Source organism: Musca autumnalis, unplaced genomic scaffold (genome assembly GCF_047663935.1).
Source record: "Musca autumnalis isolate F117 unplaced genomic scaffold, ASM4766393v1 scaffold_4, whole genome shotgun sequence".
In the NCBI taxonomy this organism is placed as follows: Eukaryota; Metazoa; Arthropoda; class Insecta; order Diptera; family Muscidae; genus Musca; species Musca autumnalis.
The window spans coordinates 64442893-64464383 of record NW_027411977.1 but is presented as its reverse complement, the minus strand read 5'-3'; the positions used below and the strand labels follow the sequence as shown (position 1 = coordinate 64464383).

Genomic DNA, 21491 nt, shown 5'->3' with positions numbered 1-21491 from the left:
GACTGAACTCCTATTTAACCGATCTTACCACCTTTTTCACGCGAGGAATATGCAGATATCCGCCACTAAATCAACGGCCACTCTGTTCACCACATGGACGGCGCAGTATAGAAGAGAGTTGAATATCAGTGTCGATGGCAGCAGAATTTCGACCACAAACTGCCCCAAAATTCTAGGGGTCACATTCGACACCACTTTCACGTCGTCCGCCCATGCCACAGCTATCTGCGATAAACTGAAATGTAGAAACAAGGTCCTCAAGTCCCTAGCCGGCAGCACTTGGGGTGCAGATAAAGAAACTTTGACCACGTATAAAGCGATAGGTCGGTCAGTGGTATGCTGTACGGAGCCAGTCTGGTCCCCGAATTTATGTGACACGCGTGGGATAAGATTCAAATTTGTCAGAATGCCGCACTGAGAACAGCAACATGGTGCCTCCTCAAATCTACAGTGGGCCATTTACATGAGGAGGCAAAGATTTTTCCAGTGCGACAACATAATGAGATGCTAGCATTGCAGTACTTGTTCGGGTTTTACCGTGGGTAGGCCCGACACATTCAGGCAGATCAGGAAGGATATCCATGCTCTAGAGGGAGAGGTCCAACGATACAGGAGAGAACCCCTAGATCAACAAGCATATCAAGCAGGTTTGAATAGCATTCACACGGACGCAGTTGCCAAGGCCTTAAGCAATTATTGTGTGAATGCAGTCATCGGAGCACACCCCCATCTATCGCAGCTGAAGAGCGTCAGCTGCCACGACAAACCAGAGTATTTTTGGCTCAATTACGCTCAGGATATTGCAGTCGCCTATATTCCTATTGGGCGGGAAGCGATCGCACCGCCAAGCCTACTCATCTGACTCCAGTGGATCTGTGGTTACATTCCATCGAAGTAGCCAACTTCCTGGAACTGGAGATAGACCAAGAGCCAGATTGAACAGGAGAACGAAAATACAAACATAATAATAAAACACTGTTACAGCAACAACAACTATATGATCGACTAAATACCCTTTAAACCTTTCCCAAGTGTCCTCAACGATAGGACCGACGCCTTGATCGTGTGATTTTCCCGCATATGCTACGATTTCGCCTCTCTTTGGGGAATTTGCCTTCTCTTAATACTAAGTTTTGATTTCTTTGTACGAATGACTGGCGACGACCTCAAACGGTATGACATGGGTCTGCACGATTCGCCCTTGTCAGGCTTCTACAGTGACGCCAATCAGCTTATTTACCACAATTCGAGAACAATAAGAGTGCGTATTGACAGTTTGAGGACATCAACAAGGACATGCTTTTTTTAAATAACTGGTGGGCCACTTTGACTAGTGTCATATCCCAGAGTTCGAGAGTGAATTAAAGATTACCCGCAAAGCAATTATTCTACCTCCAACGTTGCAAAACTTCAGACGATCTAGACGCTCTTCTTACTTTGAAGCTCCTAACTTGACCGAACATAGTATAGATTTTCACCATTACATTTAGGCTTACCTCAATTTTGACGATATTCATGTCGCTTTCCATTTTGGTAACTAATTTTATCCTAACACTTATAATTTTTATTCCAGATCAAGATCCTCAAAACAGCCGTCGTTCTGCCATCAAGCAGGTGGCTTCTGGACGTTTTGGTGTTACCGCCTCCTATTTGGCCAATGCCGATGATTTGCAAATTAAAATGGCTCAGGGTGCTAAGCCCGGTGAGGGTGGTGAATTGCCTGGCTACAAGGTTACCAAAGATATTGCCAAAACACGTCATTCTGTAGCCGGTGTGGGTCTTATCTCACCACCACCACATCACGATATCTATTCCATTGAAGATTTGGCTGAGCTAATTTATGATTTGAAATGTTCAAATCCCAATGCACGTATATCTGTTAAACTGGTGTCAGAAGTTGGTGTTGGTGTGGTGGCATCTGGTGTGGCCAAGGTAACAATTGTTATTTAATCTATTAAAATTACAACAACAACACCATTAAAAACTATTTTTTTAATTTCTTTCCCCTCCAGGGCAAAGCTGAACACATTGTTATTTCTGGTCATGATGGCGGCACCGGTGCCAGTTCTTGGACCGGTATTAAAAATGCTGGCTTACCCTGGGAATTGGGTATTGCCGAAACTCATCAAGTTTTGGTTTTAAATAATCTACGTTCAAGGTGAGTTGGCCCATGTTCCTTGTGCACAAATAGGTTTTTGTCTGATTCAACACTAACCATTTAGTAGAAAAGCGAAACATACTTTATCGAAATATATATGAAACTATACCTATGTTAAATCAACCTGGTTATCCAGATGACGAGTTGTTGCAATGGCCTTGTCGTCGGAGCCGATGATACAATGAAGTGAGCTTTCAAAATACGCGTCGCGCGTAGCATACATACAGTGATTTTTTTCAAAAGAAACAGAGAGAGTAGATGGAAAACGATAATGATCTTGAAGTGATTTCCTCCGAACAAAAGGAACTGAAAATTCCACATTTTCGATAAAAACATAAACGCTTACTGAGTTGAACACATACACACGCATGCAAAGAACAATAAAACAAACAAAAAGGAATATTATTGCAGCCAGGGCAAGGACACAGATATGGATTTTTATTTGGCCCTTTGGAACGTATCTTGTGGTGTGTCTCTATGGATGTGAGCGTTAACGTTTATTAACGAAATGTTGGCGTAACTATTTATCAAATACAATGCATATCGAAATGAAACTCCTCACCAAGATCTTATGACTCTTGGCATTCATATTAGTCTCTCTATGAAATTCAATGAAAAACACAAACACACATTCAAATCAATCATCATGTCACTGTAGTTGTTGATCCTTTTTTGAAAAGTCAAATGTATGTTGTTTGCTTATGTTGCTCACTTGCGCACGCACACACCTCCTCTCCTCTGAAAACGTCCGACCATCCCGTCGTTTGGTCTCGTCTCGTTCGTTTGATCGCTCTTCATCAAGCTGCTGCAGCGGCGGCTCCATTAGTAATTCTATTTTAAACTTTACTTAACCATGTTTAGAAATTCTTCTAATGTTTTGTTTTCTTTTAAAAATTTCTATGTTTTTGTGTTGCTATCCGAAATCGCGCTTCTGCTGCTACTGATCAACGTTGGCATTGATGATTGATGTACATACATTCCTCCCTATATGGCAACAGAGTTGTTGTCCAGGCTGATGGCCAATTGCGTACCGGTTTTGATGTTGTTGTGGCAGCTTGTTTGGGTGCTGATGAATTTGGTTTCAGTACAGCTCCCTTGATTGTTATGGGTAAGTAACAATGCTCTAATTCTTGGGCTTTAAGACCTACTTTAAATCTTTATATATACCAAAATCTGTATATTTAACATTCCTTTCTTCTATTTTAGGTTGTACCATGATGCGTAAATGTCATTTGAATACATGCCCAGTCGGTATTGCCACCCAAGATCCAGTATTGCGTAAAAAATTCACTGGTAAACCAGAACATGTTATCAATTTCTTCTTTATGCTGGCTGAAGATGTAAGTTAGCTAATTCAATCCTCCATTCATTCCTTCACCCATTTCAAAACCTTTTCCAACTGAATTCCTCCAACAGATTCGTAAAATTATGGCCAATTTGGGTATACGTAAATTCCAAGATTTAATTGGCCGCACTGATCTACTGCGTGTTGCCGAAAAACGTTCAACCAAAGCGAATACTTTGAATTTGTCAATGTTGTTGACAGATGCTTTGACACTACGCCCTGGAACAAATATCGTTGGTGGTTCGGTTAAACAAGATTTCCAATTGGAAAAACGTTCGGACAATGAACTGATTGCTAAAATACAACCCATATTCAATGGTACCGAGGATAATGTGACCGTTAAAATGCGCATAAACAATGAGGAGCGAGCATTTGCTTCGACACTCAGTTACCATATTGCTTGGTAAGTGTAATATTTAGGCACATTTCCGTTCAATGTCTTAATGTTTTTTTCTGTTTACTTTTAGCAAATATGGCGAAGCTGGTCTTCCCGAAGGTAAAAGTATGGACATCTTCCTAGAAGGTTCTGCTGGCCAGAGTTTCTGTGCCTTCCTGCCGCATGGCGTTAATGTCACCTTGAAGGGCGATGCCAATGACTATGTCGGCAAGGGTTTGTGTGGCGGCACCATTGTTATTACACCACCCGAAACAGTACCGTTCGAGTCGCACTTGAATGTGATTGTTGGTAATGTCTGCTTGTATGGTGCCACTGAGGGTCGTGCCTATTTCCGTGGCATAGCTGCTGAACGTTTCTGTGTACGTAATTCTGGTGTTACAGCCGTCGTTGAAGGTGTTGGTGACCATGGCTGCGAATACATGACCGGTGGTTTGGTTGTTATCTTAGGTTTAACTGGCCGTAACTTTGCTGCTGGCATGTCTGGAGGCATTGCCTACGTCTATGACATTGATGGTTCATTCAAACCCAAAGTAAATCCTGAATTGGTAGAACTTTTACCCTTAGAGTTGCCTGGTGATGTGGCCCAAGTCAAGGAACTTTTACAAGATTTCATTGAGAAAACTGGCTCCAAAATTGCCAAGGATATTTTGGACAATTGGGATCAGGAACAGGCTAAATTTGTAAAAGTATTCCCCTTCGATTATCAAAGAGCTCTCAAGGAACTTGAAGCCGAAAAAGAGGAACAACAAAACAGGACCGATGATCTTAAGGCCATTGAAAATGGTAAAGATGCCCACGAACCCAGTGTCAAGGATATTGAAGAAGCAGTACAAGATGTGGCATTGGAACAGAAGAGAGCTGAACGTGTTTTGGACAAGACCAGAGGATTTGTCAAATACAAGCGTGAATCTGCACCCTATCGTGATGCTGGTGAACGTCAAAAGGATTGGGAGGAGGTGTATAATTTCCCTCACGTGCGCAAGAATTTGAAGATGCAAGCAGCCCGTTGTATGGAATGTGGTGTGCCATTCTGTCAATCGAATACCCATGGTTGTCCTTTGGGTAATATCATACCCAAATGGAATGACTTGGTCTTCCATGGTGATTGGAAGGAGGCTTTGCGTCAATTGTTGCAAACCAACAACTTCCCCGAATTTACTGGTCGTGTCTGCCCTGCACCCTGTGAGGGATCTTGTGTCTTGGGTATTTCTGAACCGGCTGTAACCATTAAAAACATTGAATGTGCCATCATTGATCATGCTTTTGAACAGGGTTGGATTAAACCAGAAATACCCGAAACTCGTACTGGTAAACGTGTTGCCATTGTGGGTTCTGGTCCATCGGGTTTGGCTGCAGCTCAACAATTAAATCGTGCTGGCCACTTTGTTACAGTCTTTGAGAGAAATGATCGTGTAGGTGGTTTGCTACAATACGGTATACCCACCATGAAACTATCCAAGAATGTTGTTAAGCGTCGTGTTGATTTGATGGCTGATGAAGGTATTGAATTCCGTACCAATGTTCATGTGGGCAAAGACATTAAAGCAGAAGTTTTAATGAAGGAGTAAGTTCAGGATTTGATTAGCAAATTCCTTGAAATTCTAATTATGTTCTTCATTTTAGATATGATGCCGTTCTCTTGACAACTGGTTCCACATGGCCACGTGATTTACCTTTGGCCAATCGTGACCTCAAGGGTATACACTTTGCCATGGAATTCTTGGAGGCCCAACAAAAGAAACAATTGGGTGGTAAAAATGAAGTTATTTCAGCCGAGGGTAAAGATGTTATTATCATTGGTGGTGGTGATACTGGCTGCGATTGTATTGCCACCTCATTGCGTCAAGGTGCCAAGAGTATTACAACATTTGAAATTTTGCCCGAACCACCAAAGGGCAGAGCTGGTGATAATCCCTGGCCTCAATGGCCCAAAGTATTCCGGTATGTAGTAGACATTTTATAACAATTATGCTTAAATTGTCTAATCTTTTTCTTCTGTCTTCTTTACAGCGTCGATTATGGCCATGAAGAGGTACGCCTGAAATGGGGCAAAGATCCACGCCAATACTGTACCACAACCAAAGAATTTATCGGCGAAAATGGACACATTAAAGCTGTTAGAACAGTTGAAGTTGAATGGACTAAGACACCCACCGGTGCCTGGAGCATGAAAGAGGTGGCTGGTAGTGAAAAACACTACAATGCTGATTTAATTTTATTGGCTATGGGCTTTTTGGGTCCCGAGAAAACGGTACCTAATGAACTGGGTTTGGAATTGGATAATCGTGGCAATGTTAAAGCATGCAATGGTCCATATGGTACCTCTAATTCGAAAGTATTTGCAGCTGGAGGTAAGTTCAATTAAAAAAACTTGTCGATCCCAAGATCCCTTTGTTTTCAAATGGATCTTACGAAGCAGCGTTTGTTTTCGAAAGGGTCTTAGGAAGCAGCCTTTGTTTTCGAAAGGTTCTTAGGAAGCAAACTTTGTTTTCGAAAGTGTTTTCGAAGCACAGCTATCTTCAAAAAAGGGTCTTCAAAAGCACCCTTTCATTTAGAAAGGGTCTTCAAAAGCACCCTTTCATTTAGAAAGGGTCTTCAAAAGCACCCTTTCATTTAGAAAGGGTCTTCAAAAGCACCCTTTCATTTAGAAAGGGTCTTCAAAAGCACCCTTTCATTTAGAAAGGGTCTTCAAAAGCACCCTTTCAATTAGAAAGGGTCTTCAAAAGCACCCTTTCATTAAGAAAGGGTCTTCAAAAGCACCCTTTCATTTAGAAAGGGTCTTCAAAAGCACCCTTTCATTTAGAAAGGGTCTTCAAAAGCACTCTTTCATTTAGAAAGAGTCTTCAAAAGCACCCTTTCATTTAGAAAGGGTCTTGAAAAGCACCCTTTCATTTAGAAAGGGTCTTGAAAAGCGCCCTTTCATTTAGAAAGGGTCTTGAAAAGCACCCTTTCATTTAGAAAGGGTCTTGAAAAGCACCCTTTCATTTAGAAGAATCTCCAAAATCACCCTTTCATTTAGAAAGGGTCTTCAAAAGCACCCTTTCATTTAGAAAGGGTCTTCAAAAGCACCCTTTCATTTAGAAAGGGTCTTCAAAAGCACCCCTTCATTTAGAAATGGTCTTCAAAACCACCCTTTCATTTAGAAAGGGTCTTCAAGAGCACACTTTCATTTAGAAAGGGTCTTCAAGAGCACACTTTCATTTAGAAAGGGTCCTCAAAAGCACCCTTTCATTTAGAAAGGGTCTTCAAAAGCACCCTTTCATTTAGAAAGTGTCTTCAAAAGCACACTTTCATTTAGAAAGGGTCTTCAGAAACCACCCTTTCATTTAGAAAGGGTCTTCAAGAGCACACTTTCATTTAGAAAGGGTCTTCAAGAGCACACTTTCATTTAGAAAGGGTCCTCAAAAGCACCCTTTCATTTAGAAAGGGTCTTCAAAAGCACCCTTTCATTTAGAAAGGTTCTTCAAAAGCCCCCTTTCATTTAGAAAGGGTCTTCAAAAGCACCCTTTCATTTAGAAAGGGTCTTCAAAAGCACCCTTTCATTTAGAAAGGGTCTTCAAAAGCACCCTTTCATTTAGTAAGGGTCTTCAAAAGCACCCTTTCATTTAGAAAGGGTCTTCAAAAGCACCCTTTCATTTAGAAAGGGTCTTCAAAAGCACCCCTTCCTTTAGAAAGGGTCTTCAAAAGCACCCCTTCATTTAGAAAGGGTCTTCAAAAGCACCCCTTCATTTAGAAAGGGTCTTCAAAAGCACCCTTTAATTTAGAAAGGGTCTTCAAAAGCACCCCTTCATTTAGAAAGGGTCTTCAAAAAACAACGTCACTTTTAGATATAGTCGTAAGAAGCACCCTTTCTTTTAGGACCACCGATTTTCTGTATTTTAAAGCATTTTCTTTCCTTACTAAACCATATTTTTTTTTCTTGTCTTATTTACAGACTGTCGCCGTGGCCAATCGTTGGTGGTATGGGCCATTACTGAGGGTCGCCAAGCTGCTCGACAAATCGATAGCTATCTAACTGGCCGTCCTAGTGGTCTTCCGGGTCCCGGTGGTGTTGTAGATCCTACCAAAAAGGCTTAAAAATACATACATATACATATATGAATAATTGATATTAGTTTAGTTTTTATTTTAATAATTAATAATTATTTTATAACAAACACCCACACACACACATGTCTATGTATTTACTTTGTTTTTCTATCACACTCTTTTTAAGTCTCACATAAACATACAAGCGAAACGAAGAAAAAACGTTGTTTCCACAATTTTTCTCTACTTCTAATACATTTAAATATATTTTAGGTTTTTTTATAGAAATAAGAATTCGAGTCTCGCTACGTTATTTTATTTATTATCACTTGTTGCGATTGGATAATTTTTTATGGTTTATAATTTCAAAATTGTCACGCAAACAAAACCAACAACTATTACATTACAAATATATAAATAATTATTATTCAAACATTTATTAGAAACCTGCTTTAAATTGTTAATCAAAAGGAAGAAACGCGTTTAGAAATAAATAAATTTAAAAAATAATACACACATAGGTACACAGTTTAAGGTCAATTAGCTGCACGTTTTTTGAAATATTTACATAAACAACTAGTTTAAAAAATTGGTAGAAATGGCAACCTCAAAGTACTACTAAACTACAACAACAAGAAAAAAACACAATTGAAACCTAATAACCAAAAGAAACATTTTCTCTACGACTATGAAATGAAGTTTTGCATCAAAAGTAAGAAAACGATGAGGCAGCTTAAAACCCTCATAAGACAATAACTAGAAATTAAAAGAAAAACATTTCTATACCTATAAAAATTACTATTATTTATACAAAAAAAAACTAAATTATTATATTCAACAAAACATTAAAACACAAATATATGTATGTATAAAATAAAAAAACTGTTAATTGGTATGCTGATTTCAATAACCAACCAAAAAAAAATCTATAAAATCTCAAAATTTAATTACATAATATACAGTGAAGGACGCATAATGGGTTAACTAATATACTTGCTTTTTGTGACTTGAGAACTGTTCTGTTTGATACCAATCGTTTTTTGTTTACTTGTAGTTGGGCCGCTGTTAGGTGTTGATGTCAAAAATTTCAATTCTTTGGAAATTCATGCTGCAAGGCAAATCAACGCTCAGCGTTGGTGTCATTTTCACCACTACAATTTTACAACCCAAGATCATCACCACAAGTAGTCTTTGTTCCGGAAAATATATTCTGTCTTCTTTGTGAGTTCTGTCGCATGGGAAATAGATACGTATGTAGTTGAATCATTAATCCCTTCTGATTGGTTGGGTCCGCAATAGACGACCTGATCTTCTTAACACTTAGTTGGTGCAGAATGCTTTTGCTGTACATATATGATAGCCCCTCTAATACGAGTACCGGCCTATAGCGGAAGCAGTTCGCGGTATTTTGTCTGAGCAGCAAGAATGCTGAGCCATATATATGGAGCCAGAATAACAACTAAAAATCTATCCGAAGGGACAATACGAGACCTTATGTATGCCATACGGGCGGTCAAGTTGAAACAATTGCCACACATATTCTTTAAAATCTGTAAAAATTGACAAACATTGTAATCACAAATATTAGGTGTGTACGATAACTTTCCCAGCATTAATTATTCAGTCACTTCCAGCAACCTCTTTCAGAGAATTTTACTCTCTCAAGCAAGAAAAATTGCAGAAAGTTATCGAACAGCATTTTGCAAAAACTTGCAAGAACGTCAGCTGTTTCCGAAAATGTATGAAATTTGTTTTTGTTTCTTTTGATATTTTAAACCAAACAGAACAAAAACATAAATTTTAAAATTGCAGTTTACTTATTTAATGCTTTAATCCTATCCACAACGCTTTAGAATCTAAAAAAAAATGTGTAATTGTGAAATTTTCTTGGTCAAAAATGTGAACATTTCGAGTTGTTTACATTGAACAGGTGATTTTTTAATCAGCTGATCAGACTTGCAAATTTTTGCGGGACAAATTTTCCCAGCAAAAATTTGCAAGTTCTCAGTCACAAAACTCTCCAAAAATCTCTCCAAACTCGCTCTCTTTTGCTGGATAATTTTGTTATCGAACAGCATTCAGTAAAAATTTGTACGAATTTGTACAAATTATTGGGTTATCGTACACACCTATTATTGGAATGCTATTGATTTTATTCCTGATAATATCGTGTTTTAATCTGGTTGAGTGACTTATTTAGTACTTTGGGTGCCACCGTGGTGCAATGGTATGCCCACCCGGCTTGCACGCTGAAGGTCGTGGGTTTAATTCCCCGACCAAGCAACATCAAAAATCATCAACAAGTGGTGTCTTAGGGCACGCCGTTCGGACTCGGCCATAAACAGTCGGTCCCATGTCATTGAGCTAATATGGATCGGAGTACACTCTTTGATACGAGAGAAGTCTCCCTTGTCCCTTCTGGGATGTTTGTGGAACAATTATTATTAATTTAGTACACCAAAAGTACTTCATGTAATGTCAATGGCAAGTTTATCATTTGATACTACACCCGTCTTGTAATAGAAACCATTTAAATTCCTAAAGCCATACTGCAAAGGAATAAGAAAAAAAAAACAAAAACAACAACCGCCCAGTTTTTATCGCCATTTCTATCATTATAAGGATCGTATGTTGAAATTTTTGATAATAAATGCTACGTTCCAGAACTCGCAAGAACTTTTACTATTTATACCCTACACCACACTGTGGTAAGGGGTATTATGTGTTTGTACATTTGTATGTAACATGCATAAGGAAAAGAGATAGACCCATAGTTTCTAGGGATATGCATAGAATCACTTTCTGAGTCGATTTATGCATGTCCGTTCGCAACGTACAGGTCGCATTTGTTGTCCGATTTGGCTGAAAATTGGTCAAGATCATTTTCTTAGCCGTCGGAAGAACGCTATTGCTTTTGGTGAAAATAGGTTTACATGTGGATATAGCTCCCATATATATTTTCGTCCGATTTGAGGTATTTGATGTACCAAACACGCTATATCTGTCCAATTTTGATGAAGTTTGGAATTTATGACGGAATTAGGTCTATTAATAAATGTACCAAATTATATCGAAATCGGTTCAGATTTGGATATAGCTCCCATATATATTTTCGGCCGATTTGAGGTATTTGATGCACCAAACACGCTATATCTGAAATTTGGAAAGCGTGACGGAATTCGGTCTATAGACAAATGTGCCAAATAATATCGAAATCGGTTTAGATTTGGATATAGCTTCCATATATATTTTCGGCCGATTTGACGTATTTGCTGCACCAAACACGCTATATACGACCGAATTTTATTAAATTTGGAATGTGTGCCTGAATTCGGTCTAAAAATAAATGTGCCAAATTACAACGAAATCGGTTCAGATTTGGATATAGCTCCCATATATAATTTCGGCCGATTTGACGTATTTGCTGCACCAAACACGCTATATACGACCAAATTTTATGAAATTTGGTTTGTGTGACTGAATTCGGTCTAAAAATAAATGTACCAAATTATATCGAAATCGGTTCAGATTTGAATATAGCTCCCATATATATTTTCGCCCGACTTCACGTATTTGCTGCACCAAACACCCTATATCTGCCAATTTTGATGATCTTTGGAATGTGTGACAGCATTTTGTCTAGTAATAAGTGTAGAACTCAGTTCAAATTGATATACATATATCTCCTATATTTTACATATTCACAGTGGCCCCGCCCGACTACATACAGTCGATTTGTGCACTATTGGGGATTTCCTTACGTCATTTACTTTTTGCGTCCACACCAACAAAAATGCAGTGAAATCACGTCTCCACATTGCCTGCGTAGGTAGGTATGGAATATTTTTATTTCGTGTCATATGACATTGATAGATAGTGTATACTACCTCTTATTGGTTCTCATATAGGATTTTTTAAAAGGTGACGACGATCCTTCCTTGTTATCAAAACTGTCTTAACCACCGTATTCTATGATTTCAGCGGAGTGTTTGGTTTTGAAACCTATTCTCTATACAAGCCACAACTGACGTACACACAGAAAGACGTGACATTGGAGGACACTAAACATCTCCAGACATTATTGAAATCTTGCATATCTATTCTAAGTTTAGTGGATCCGTCTAATTCGATTAGAGTATGAATCTACTCTAAACATATAGGATCCTTTAAAAGATGACGACGATCTGCCCTCGTCATCTGAACTGCCTTAACCGCATTCCTTTGGGATTTCATCGGAGTCCTTTGCTTTTTAAACCTAACCTCTATCAAAGTCACAACCGGGCACACTGAATTACGCGACTTTGGATGAGATTAAACCCCTCAGCGCAATATTGGTTGCATTACCACGACTGAAAACATGTAAGAGCTTAATTTTTATTTTATTTACCTGCTTTGTAATTAAAGCCAATTCATAATTTGGCGGCCAATTTAAATAATTACAAAATTCCTAATTTGTTGTCCATGGTGCAGTGGTTAGCATTACCGTCGTCTGCGCAGAGCCTCCGGCAAACGTTCCTGACTATTTTTCATTAAGAGAGAATCTGGTCCAATGGACCATTCCTCTTGAAACAAAGTTTAAGCCCAGTTTTAGTTGGTGATAAATATCTATCATCTGGGTCCCCCGGTAACTTTGACATAGAAGAGGCCCGCCCACTCACAGTCGATATTATCGACTAAAAGGGAGTCGCACTATAGACACTCACAATGTCTGAAATCTGGTTTGTACTAAATTGCTCGTAGAAGTTCTTTCCTAATTTTTAACAGTCATACCCTGCATAATTGTACAAATTTGCGGGTATGCCTAAGATATGACTTAAAATACTCCTGACGGTATACTGCTATTAAATGTGGTATTGAGGTCGAAGAACAAATATTCTAGGATCTTTTCCAAGCCTTTCACAAAACTGAAATAGTCCAAATATAGTCCAATAATAGTTTAAAAACCCCTAAGAGTAATATTGATTTACATTTTTTGAGAATCCTGCAGCCATGTAAATCTTAGATGCAAGTGGTCTCATTAGAAACACAGTTCAAACTCGGCTATAAGTAGTAGACCCCATATCATTGCGTACATATGAATTGGGGTGCACTCATTGATATGAGAGAAGTGTCTCTTGTTCACTCGGATGTCTTTGAAATTGTACGGTATATTCAATAATATCTTGTATGCTATGGGAAGCAAGAATTTAAAACACCACTGGGTTAATTAGTACGAGTAAGTAGATAACCTTTTGGAGAATATTTTTTTATATTGGAGAACACAAGTAATAAGTTATGACCCAAATGCAAAAACAGAGCAGCATTTTTAATTTATCCATCATCTACTGGTTTCCTATTGTATGCCAAAAAAATATGAAAATCATACCCAAATGAATGTATTTTCTTATGAAGAGCCGCCCATATTAATCTTGAATGAAATCATCCCATGGATAATGAAACTGTTTCATTGCAAACCAAAAAAAAAAAAAAAAAAAAAAAACTAAAACAAAACCTCATTCTTGAAAAGGTTTTAATTAGTACATTACACATACTTATTTGAATACTATTATATATGTATATTAAATATTTTAACATAGTTGTATTGAATAAAGTATTTATGTATTTATAGCAGTTTTTAAATAAAAAAATATTAATAGAAATAATAAGGAAATTATAAAATACTTTTCATATAACTAAGTTTATGGAAAAAATTCATCTTCCTCTTTTAAGGGGGAATTGCACATATTCCAACCTTTCTCTCACAAGAAAAAAACTTCATGGAACTGAAAGTATGTGAAGTCACTATCGAGAAGATAGTCTCATATCTTCTTCTTTTTGTATATGAGTAAATTATTTATCCATAAACAGACACACTCAATCGTATAATATATATTATCATTATATTATATATACTCTAAAAATATGCAATTACATATATATGCAAATGTAACAATATTATTAAGTAAACAATTCTCGTTTTGCAAGTTTTACTTGCATCTAATAAGAAGAGTTTCGAAATAAACGTTAAACATATGTATGTGTTAATAAAGAGTTTTGAGCTTTATTTTGTGTTTATTTTTTGGATTGTGAGTGAAATACATTTTTCATCTGAGTTCACAATGTATTACATATGGTTTGGTCAGCTGTTAGGCGGAGACATAAACATATTCAGGGTAATCATGAATAAAAATTCCGTGCGGATTTTTTCCCTTTCCCCAATTTTACAATTTCTTATTTCCATATTTATGTGCAAAAAGGGAATATTTTTGTCGATTCGACGAGAATATTGCATAATTAAGTGATTCTAGTAGTTTTCAACATTTTAAAATATAGATTTTTAAAGAATTTCACTTTTCAAAATTATTTTCCGTGCGGAAAATTCCGCGGGAAATATTCATGATAGCCCTGATTGTCACACTCTTCGTTGTGCATAAACCCACGCTGCGGTGACAAATCGCAAGAAACCAAACGGATCAAGTTGTGTTAGATGAAAATCAAGTATAATGAACGTATGATCAATTTAAGAAACAAACACCCACTTGGATCACTGCTGTTGGCAACAAAGTTTCGAACACTTCACTGATATCAGAGATATGGAAAATTTGGACATCTATTCTACTCACAAAACAGGATAAATCTGCCAGGATTGGACTTGTTCAGGGCATACGACACTGACGATCACGACATTCTACTAGACGACATCCTCAATTCCACATTACTTACACAATTAAGCGGTAGGTGTGCAATTATATAAAGAGTTATATCTCCTATACTTTTAAATCATTAAGGAGTAAAACTTGTTATATACGCAAACGACTATCGCAACTGGTGTAAATAAGGGGTCGATTGTGGATAGCAACCCAAGTCCAGTTGCGTTACCCACAGCAAATTTAGTAAGTCCCAATTTACATTAGGCGAGTTTACTTGCGGCAATTGTCAGTTTCTAGGTGAGAGAGGGTGCTGAGAGGCAAAGTGTTACCATATGCCTCACCTCTCTCTCCTACAAAATGACAATTGCCGCAAGTAAACTCGCCCAATGTAAATTGGGACTAATATAATTGTCTATTTCTGCATTAAAACTTCTAATTTTTACAACTAAATTAATAGCTGAAGGTTCAAAACACTGATATCGATTGAATTTGACAAAATTGTCCGTATTTTTACTTATTTTAATTGCATGATTTTCTTTTCTGGCAACGCAACTACAGTTGCTACTGGACCAAGGAGGCGAGGAGGACCTTAACACCATAGTCAGTGATCTGGAGATTGCAACTGCCCAGAATCCTTGGAATCATCTTCGACAACCTACTCACCTTCCAAAAACATGGAGCCGCCACAAAAACATAAGTTCAAAAAGAAATAACATTACAAAAAAATGCATCAATGAATCTAGGGGCCAAACTCGCTATACAAAAACATTGGCACATTGGAATAGTTGAACCTATCGGGTAACAACGAATTGCTAGGTGATAAATAAAATAAATAAAAATAGGCCAAAAGTCGTATATATACGATCCACAGGAGAGCAAGTATTCAATAATATCGAAACGCGCGATAATCAAATTTGGATGGTTTTGGTCCACCTTAGTAAGTACAGTCGAACTTCTCTATAATGTAGCTCCTGGGGACGAAGAATTACTACGTTATAGAGGAAAGTCTTTATAAAGAGAGATGTGATTTGTGAGATGTGATGATTCGATTTGGTATATACTATGATTTTTGCTATAGGGTCGTTCTTTATAAATAAGTTTGACTGTAATCCGTTCAAGGCAGGTTTCTTGGAATGAAACAATAGTACCATAATTAGTAATCCAATAAAAAGTTTGAAAAAATAATTTTGAAAGAATTTGGTTTGCGGTTTATCGATATTCCGACTTATGTTAAATCGATCAAGTATCATAAGCGATGGAATAACTGGTGTTCGACGTCATGAAAATCCCAATTATGCCCAGTTGTACAAAAAAAAATAACATTCAAAAGTCAATTGCGCTTTATATGAATAATAAGCTTATTTAAAACAATACTTTAGAAAGGTTAAATTATGGTATATATTTATTATTCTTTATATATCAACATTTATTCAACTATAGTACTAAGGAAGGCTAAGAACCTAACTGGAAAAGCAAACTCGAATGGATTTTATTACATTTTCTTTCCAATATTATGTTCTTTATAAATAATAACAAAATATGCATATTCACTTGCGCCACAACAAAAAAGTATAATAAAAATATGTATATAATAAATAATATATAGGTGATAAGTTGGTATTTGGTATTTCCATTGTTAAAAAAGTTTCGACTTTTAAAGTTTTTATAGGATACTTATGGGTGGACTTTTATAAAGCCCGTCTTTTTTAGCTTTTTTAAGATCCAATTATATAAAAGATCAATCTTAATCTTATTAGTAAAACATTTAAAGCTTGGTGTAAAAAGGGGATTTCGATTATTTTAAGAAAAAAAAATGCATGGACGTTGTTGTTATTGCTGTGACATATCTTTGCTATAGATTATTGAAGTCTATGCAAGATCATTATTATTAAATCCATTTAAAATTCAGTTCCACAATTCGAACAACGTTTATTCTTCATAGCCAAACAACAAAGTATACCGACCGGAAAGAAGACCAGAGCACACAGAAGTCCCAAACATGGATATGAATCTTCTAAAATTCCAATGCGGCAGGCTGGACAACCGCCAACCACAATTATATTTGGTGTTTGTGTTATTGGGGGCGGTTGTATCACCACACTGACTGGAGTTGTCTCAAAAGCTCCATAAGTTGGCACTTGATAGCTTTGTGGAGCCGATGGGGTAGCGTAATATTGACCCGCAGGAGGTGGAGCTTGTGGCATATAGTATTGCTGTTGTGGTTGGTTGGCACCTTCAGTAATTCCAACATTTGGATTGGGGTACTTACCTTTAATCAAAGCGTTAAAAAAGAAAACCAGAAAAACTTTATTGGACAAAGTCAATGGAACTCCTTTCCTTTAGGTGCACCTGGCGGAAGAATTCGGCACATTCACCAAAGTTTGTCCTTTTGGTCCTGATTCCAACGGTGTATACTTCCCGAAATATAGCCCTCGAAAACTCCACAAACACATCTACTTATCACTTTCAAACAAATTAAAAAATATATTGGCATAAAATGAATGTACATATATCATTATACTCCCTCAAGGACTATCTGTGGTATATATATCATCAACTTATGCCTCAATTTGTTCCCAAACCAAATTCACGATTTAACAAACCCATTGGATTTCAAATTGCAATTTCTTTGCATATACGTCAAATAAATCCTCATTAAGAAGGTTAACCCTGCAAAAGGCTATAATATAAACATGGCCTTAGTAATAACAAAATGCCTGTTCCAGAACCTGCAAGAAGCTACTATTTTTTACTACAACAAAATAGTAAAAATTAGTAGATTCTTGCAGTACTGGAACAGACCAAAAATTTTGACACGATTTGAGTTTGGTAAATGCATTTAGGGTTTTAGCAGAACTTTCGAAACGCATATCTCGAGAAGTATACATTTCCGGGACAAACGTTGGAATGTGTCTTGGCTACTCGTGAAAATGTATGCACCTAAAGGAATGATAAGCCAAGTCAATTAATGATTAAGGTTTTTACCTTGGGTTGGTGCTGGGGTATCTGTTGAAGTTTTCATGACCTCTTCATATGAAGGGGGATCTTTTGATGGTTGAGACATTTTTTCTTCGCTTTGTTTTTGATATCAGATGAATAATATAAAAAATGCAATACAAATGCAATTACAAAAATAAAATAGTTCAATTGAACGATTCACTGAAAGAAGCGCAGTCATTCACTACGACATGGGAAGCAAAGTAAAAAGTCGTTATATGGTCCTTGGTCACACTAGCGAGTTTCTTGAAACTAATGCATGGTTTACATTTACGAAATCCACTCGATTTCAACTGTCAATTCCATAGCTCAAACGTTATGTAAACTTAGCATAATAATAGGAAGAGGCAAAATCGCTAACACAGACAACCATGTCCCGGTCCACACTGACGTGAATTTCATTAATACGAACGCGCAATATCGCGAAAATTTTTAACGGGACCACGTAACCCTCGCCCCTTGCATTATCACACATGTACCCGCTGATGTACTCTGAGCTGTCAAAAAATATGTTTTAATTAAAACACACAAAATTAAAAAATCTAAACTTTAATATATATTTTTGATATTTCTTTTGCTCTGTTCCAGAATCTGCAAGAAGCTACAACTTTTTACTACGATAAAAAATTAGTAGATTCTTGCAGTACTGGAACATAACATTTATGTCGTTGGTCAGACTAGCAAGGTTTCTTGAAACCAATTTCATTTAAGTTTCTTTTCTAGTTTCGTTAGTGTCAACACGCGTTAACGTGAAATTTAAGATTTTTGCGCGTCCTCTTTAATTTACCATTCGCGTTTGTTATGTTTCTCATACCAATAAAAACAAAACAAACATAATTAAACTAAAAAACAAAACAAAATAATTAACATTAATAATAAAATTAATATTAACAGTTATATTTTCATTATTTCATTAATTAAATATTTTTATGCTTGTTTTGTTTTTAACGTTTGCTTGAGAAAATAGAAATCGAAAAATAATCCTGCAACAATCTTCACTTCTTCATACCCCTCGCCTTTAAAATTGACGACCATCGACTATGAGGATTTATTTGACGTATACGCAAAGGAATTGACATTTAAAACCCAGTGGGTTTGTTAAATCCGGTTAGGCCATGTTTATATTATAGGTTTTTGTCGGGTTAACCTTACTTTCATTGAAAATTTTCCATGAAATTATGCGTTCCTAGATCGGGCTCCATAGTAGAATAATAGTACGGTACGGTCATAAGCATTTATTTGACATTTGCACTATAGAATTGACATTTCAAACGCAGTGGTTAACACGGTTAAGTGTAACCGGGGTTATCAGTTTTAATAAAAATCATTAATCAAAATGTTTTTTATTTAAATTTTTTATTTTATATCACTGCCCCTGCCATTTTTTACGTGCAGAAATTTTGCTGGTAGCCCGTGGTAGAAGAGAAAGCCATTTTCGCTCTCACTCTCTTAAAAATTGCTTCCAGTTAAAAATGGTAAAAATGGTAACCTCAGGTAAGTAAAGGAACACAGCTAATTTTTTTGAATAGTTTTAATATCCCTCTTAGGCCATGTTTTTATTCATGGTAGAACAAATACAAGGTAAAGTTAATACTACAACAAATACAACTCGAACAACAACCACAAAGGAATTTGTTTTTGTTTGTAACGTTACTGCCAGTTGTATTTGTAAACAAAACAAGGAAATGTCTATAAATTATTGGAATTCAAAAAACTAATAATTTTTCACATTTGGTTGAATATTTTGGAAAACATGAATGAAATTTCGTTACATTTTCAATTTTTATGGTTCCACATCATTCCACTAAATGCATAAATTCTCGCAGAAAGTAGAATTCTTGCAGAAAAGTTTGAGGTCGCTGGAAATTCATAGAAAAAGGAGAAGCTGTTTCAATGTTTTGTTTTAGAAATCAAAGAAGCACATGTTTATTAGGGCTTTATTTTTTTAAATTTTAACAAAATACCTCACATATTAACAAACGTTGTATCGCCTCTACAAGCGGTGATTTACTGCGCGGCTTATCGTTCGAACTTGGAGGAGGTTACATATCATTGATATGAAGAAGTCTTTCTGGGAAATGGTTTTTTTCCGAATGATATATTTTTTTCTCAAAAAATATATGTCCCTAATGTACATCGAAATAGAAATGAATGTATAAAATGTCATATGAAATTTGACACTAACACTACAACCATGGTTTTTATTATAGCCTTTTGCAGGGTTAACCTTCTTAATGAGGATTTATTTGACGTATACGTAAAGGAATTGGCATTTGAAAACCAGTGGGGTTGTTAAATCCGGTTATAATTAAACGTACCATTACTATGTTTACATTTACGAAATCCACTCGATTTCAACTGTCAATTCCATTGCTCAAACGTCAAATGAAATCCAATCGATTTCAGATGAGTTTTCATTTGACGTATACACAAAGGAATTGGCAGATGAAATCGAGTGGATTTCGTAAATGTAAACATAGTCTCTCTTGGTATATTTAAGCCTTTTTATATAAGTCCCAATTTACATTAGGCGAGTTTACTTGCGGCAATTGTCAGTTTGTAGGTGAGAGAGGGTGCTGAGAGGCAAAGGGTTACCATATGCCTCACCTCTCTCTCCTACAAAATGACAATTGCCGCAAGTAAACTCGCCCAATGTAAATTGGGACTAATATTAAATTAAACATTATAGTAAGTTTACAATTACGAAATCCACTCGATTTCAACTATCAATTCCATTGCTTAAAAATCAAATGAAATCCAATGCATTTCGGATGAGTTTTCATTTGACATATACAACAAGGAATTGACAGTTGAAATCGAGTGGATTTCGTAAATGCAAACCAAGCATTATACTGTAGTATACAGCCTTAAGGTCGAAAGACTGGGCATATGAAAATTGAACTAAATAAAATCCGCCTGATCGGATTTAACAAATAAACCCCATAATGTTTAAATCCGGATAACGAACTCATATGTCAATGGTCAGACTAGCAAGGTTTTTATTTTATATCACTGCCCCCTGCCATTTTTTACGTGCAGAAATTTTGCTGGTAGCCCGTGGTAGAAGAGAAAGCCATTTTCGCTCTCACTCTCTTAAAAATTGCTTCCAGTTAAAAATGGTAACCTCAGGTAAGTAAAGGAACACAGCTAATTTTTTTGAATAGTTTTAATATCCCTCTTAGGCCATGTTTTTATTATAGCCTTTTGCAGGGTTAACCTTCTTAATGAGGATTTATTTGACGTATACGTAAAGGAATTGGCATTTGAAAACCAGTGGGGTTGTTAAATCCGGTTATAATTAAACGTACCATTACTATGTTTACATTTACGAAATCCACTCGATTTCAACTGTCAATTCCATTGCTCAAACGTCAAATGAAATCCAATCGATTTCAGATGAGTTTTCATTTGACGTATACACAAAGGAATTGGCAGATGAAATCGAGTGGATTTCGTAAATGTAAACATAGTCTCTCTTGGTATATTTAAGCCTTTTTATCATGGTAGAACAAGAAAAGGTAGCAGCAATACCCAGCTGACTGAACTGGGTTGTAGTGTTAGTGTCAAATTCCATTCGACATTTTATGTATTTATTTCTATGTTCAATGTATATTAGGGATATATATTTTTGAAGAACAAATTTATTCATCAGAAAAAATACTATTTCCCATATCATTGACATGTAACCTCCTCCAGGTCCGAACGACATGCCGCACACTAAAACACCGCTTATAGAGGCGGTACAATATTTGTTAATATGTGTGGTATTTTCTTAAACTTGAAAAGAATAAAGCCCTAATAAACATGTGCTTTTTTGTTTTCAAAAGCAAATGATTGAAACATCTTCTCTTTTTTCAATGAATTACCAGCGACCCAAAACATTTTTGCAAGTATTCTACTTTCTGCGAGAAATTATGCATTTAGTGGAATGATATG

At 36.5% G+C, this 21491-nt stretch overlaps 2 protein-coding genes across 4 annotated transcripts in view; one reads left to right on the top strand and one right to left on the bottom strand.

Annotated features, from left to right (window-relative positions):
• LOC141402367 (uncharacterized) overlaps positions 1-8445 on the top strand; it is a 141371-nt gene extending 132926 nt beyond the window's left edge. For all 3 annotated transcript variants that reach the window (XM_073983413.1, XM_073983412.1, XM_073983409.1), the window contains exons 8-16: positions 1574-1932; positions 2013-2158; positions 3157-3266; positions 3365-3498; positions 3575-3906; positions 3971-5464; positions 5524-5841; positions 5911-6251; positions 7835-8445. In XM_073983413.1, coding sequence (XP_073839514.1) covers positions 1574-1932; positions 2013-2158; positions 3157-3266; positions 3365-3498; positions 3575-3906; positions 3971-5464; positions 5524-5841; positions 5911-6251; positions 7835-7977 — 3377 coding nt within the window. In that variant the 3' untranslated portion in view covers positions 7978-8445. The remainder of the gene's footprint in view (positions 1-1573; positions 1933-2012; positions 2159-3156; positions 3267-3364; positions 3499-3574; positions 3907-3970; positions 5465-5523; positions 5842-5910; positions 6252-7834) is intronic.
• A 7487-nt stretch (positions 8446-15932) lies between these two features.
• Positions 15933-17735, bottom strand: LOC141400868 (membrane protein BRI3). Its single transcript, XM_073980478.1, has 2 exons — positions 17544-17735; positions 15933-16827 (listed from the first exon to the last, which is right to left on the bottom strand). Exons 1-2 carry the CDS (start codon positions 17620-17622, stop codon positions 16457-16459), a joined length of 450 nt encoding a protein of 149 aa, XP_073836579.1. The 5' UTR covers positions 17623-17735; the 3' UTR covers positions 15933-16456.
• Between the last annotated feature and the right edge of the window lie 3756 nt (positions 17736-21491).

What these genes read in the sequence shown, in the direction of transcription:
- LOC141400868 (XM_073980478.1), bottom strand. Translation starts at nt 17,622, where the DNA reads ATGTCTCAACCATCAAAAGATCCCCCTTCATATGAAGAGGTCATGAAA. An exon ending in TACCCCAGCACCAACCCAAG is followed by an intron (nt 16,828 to 17,543) that starts GTAAAAACCTTA and finishes CTTTGATTAAAG; the next exon opens with GTAAGTACCCCAATCCAAAT.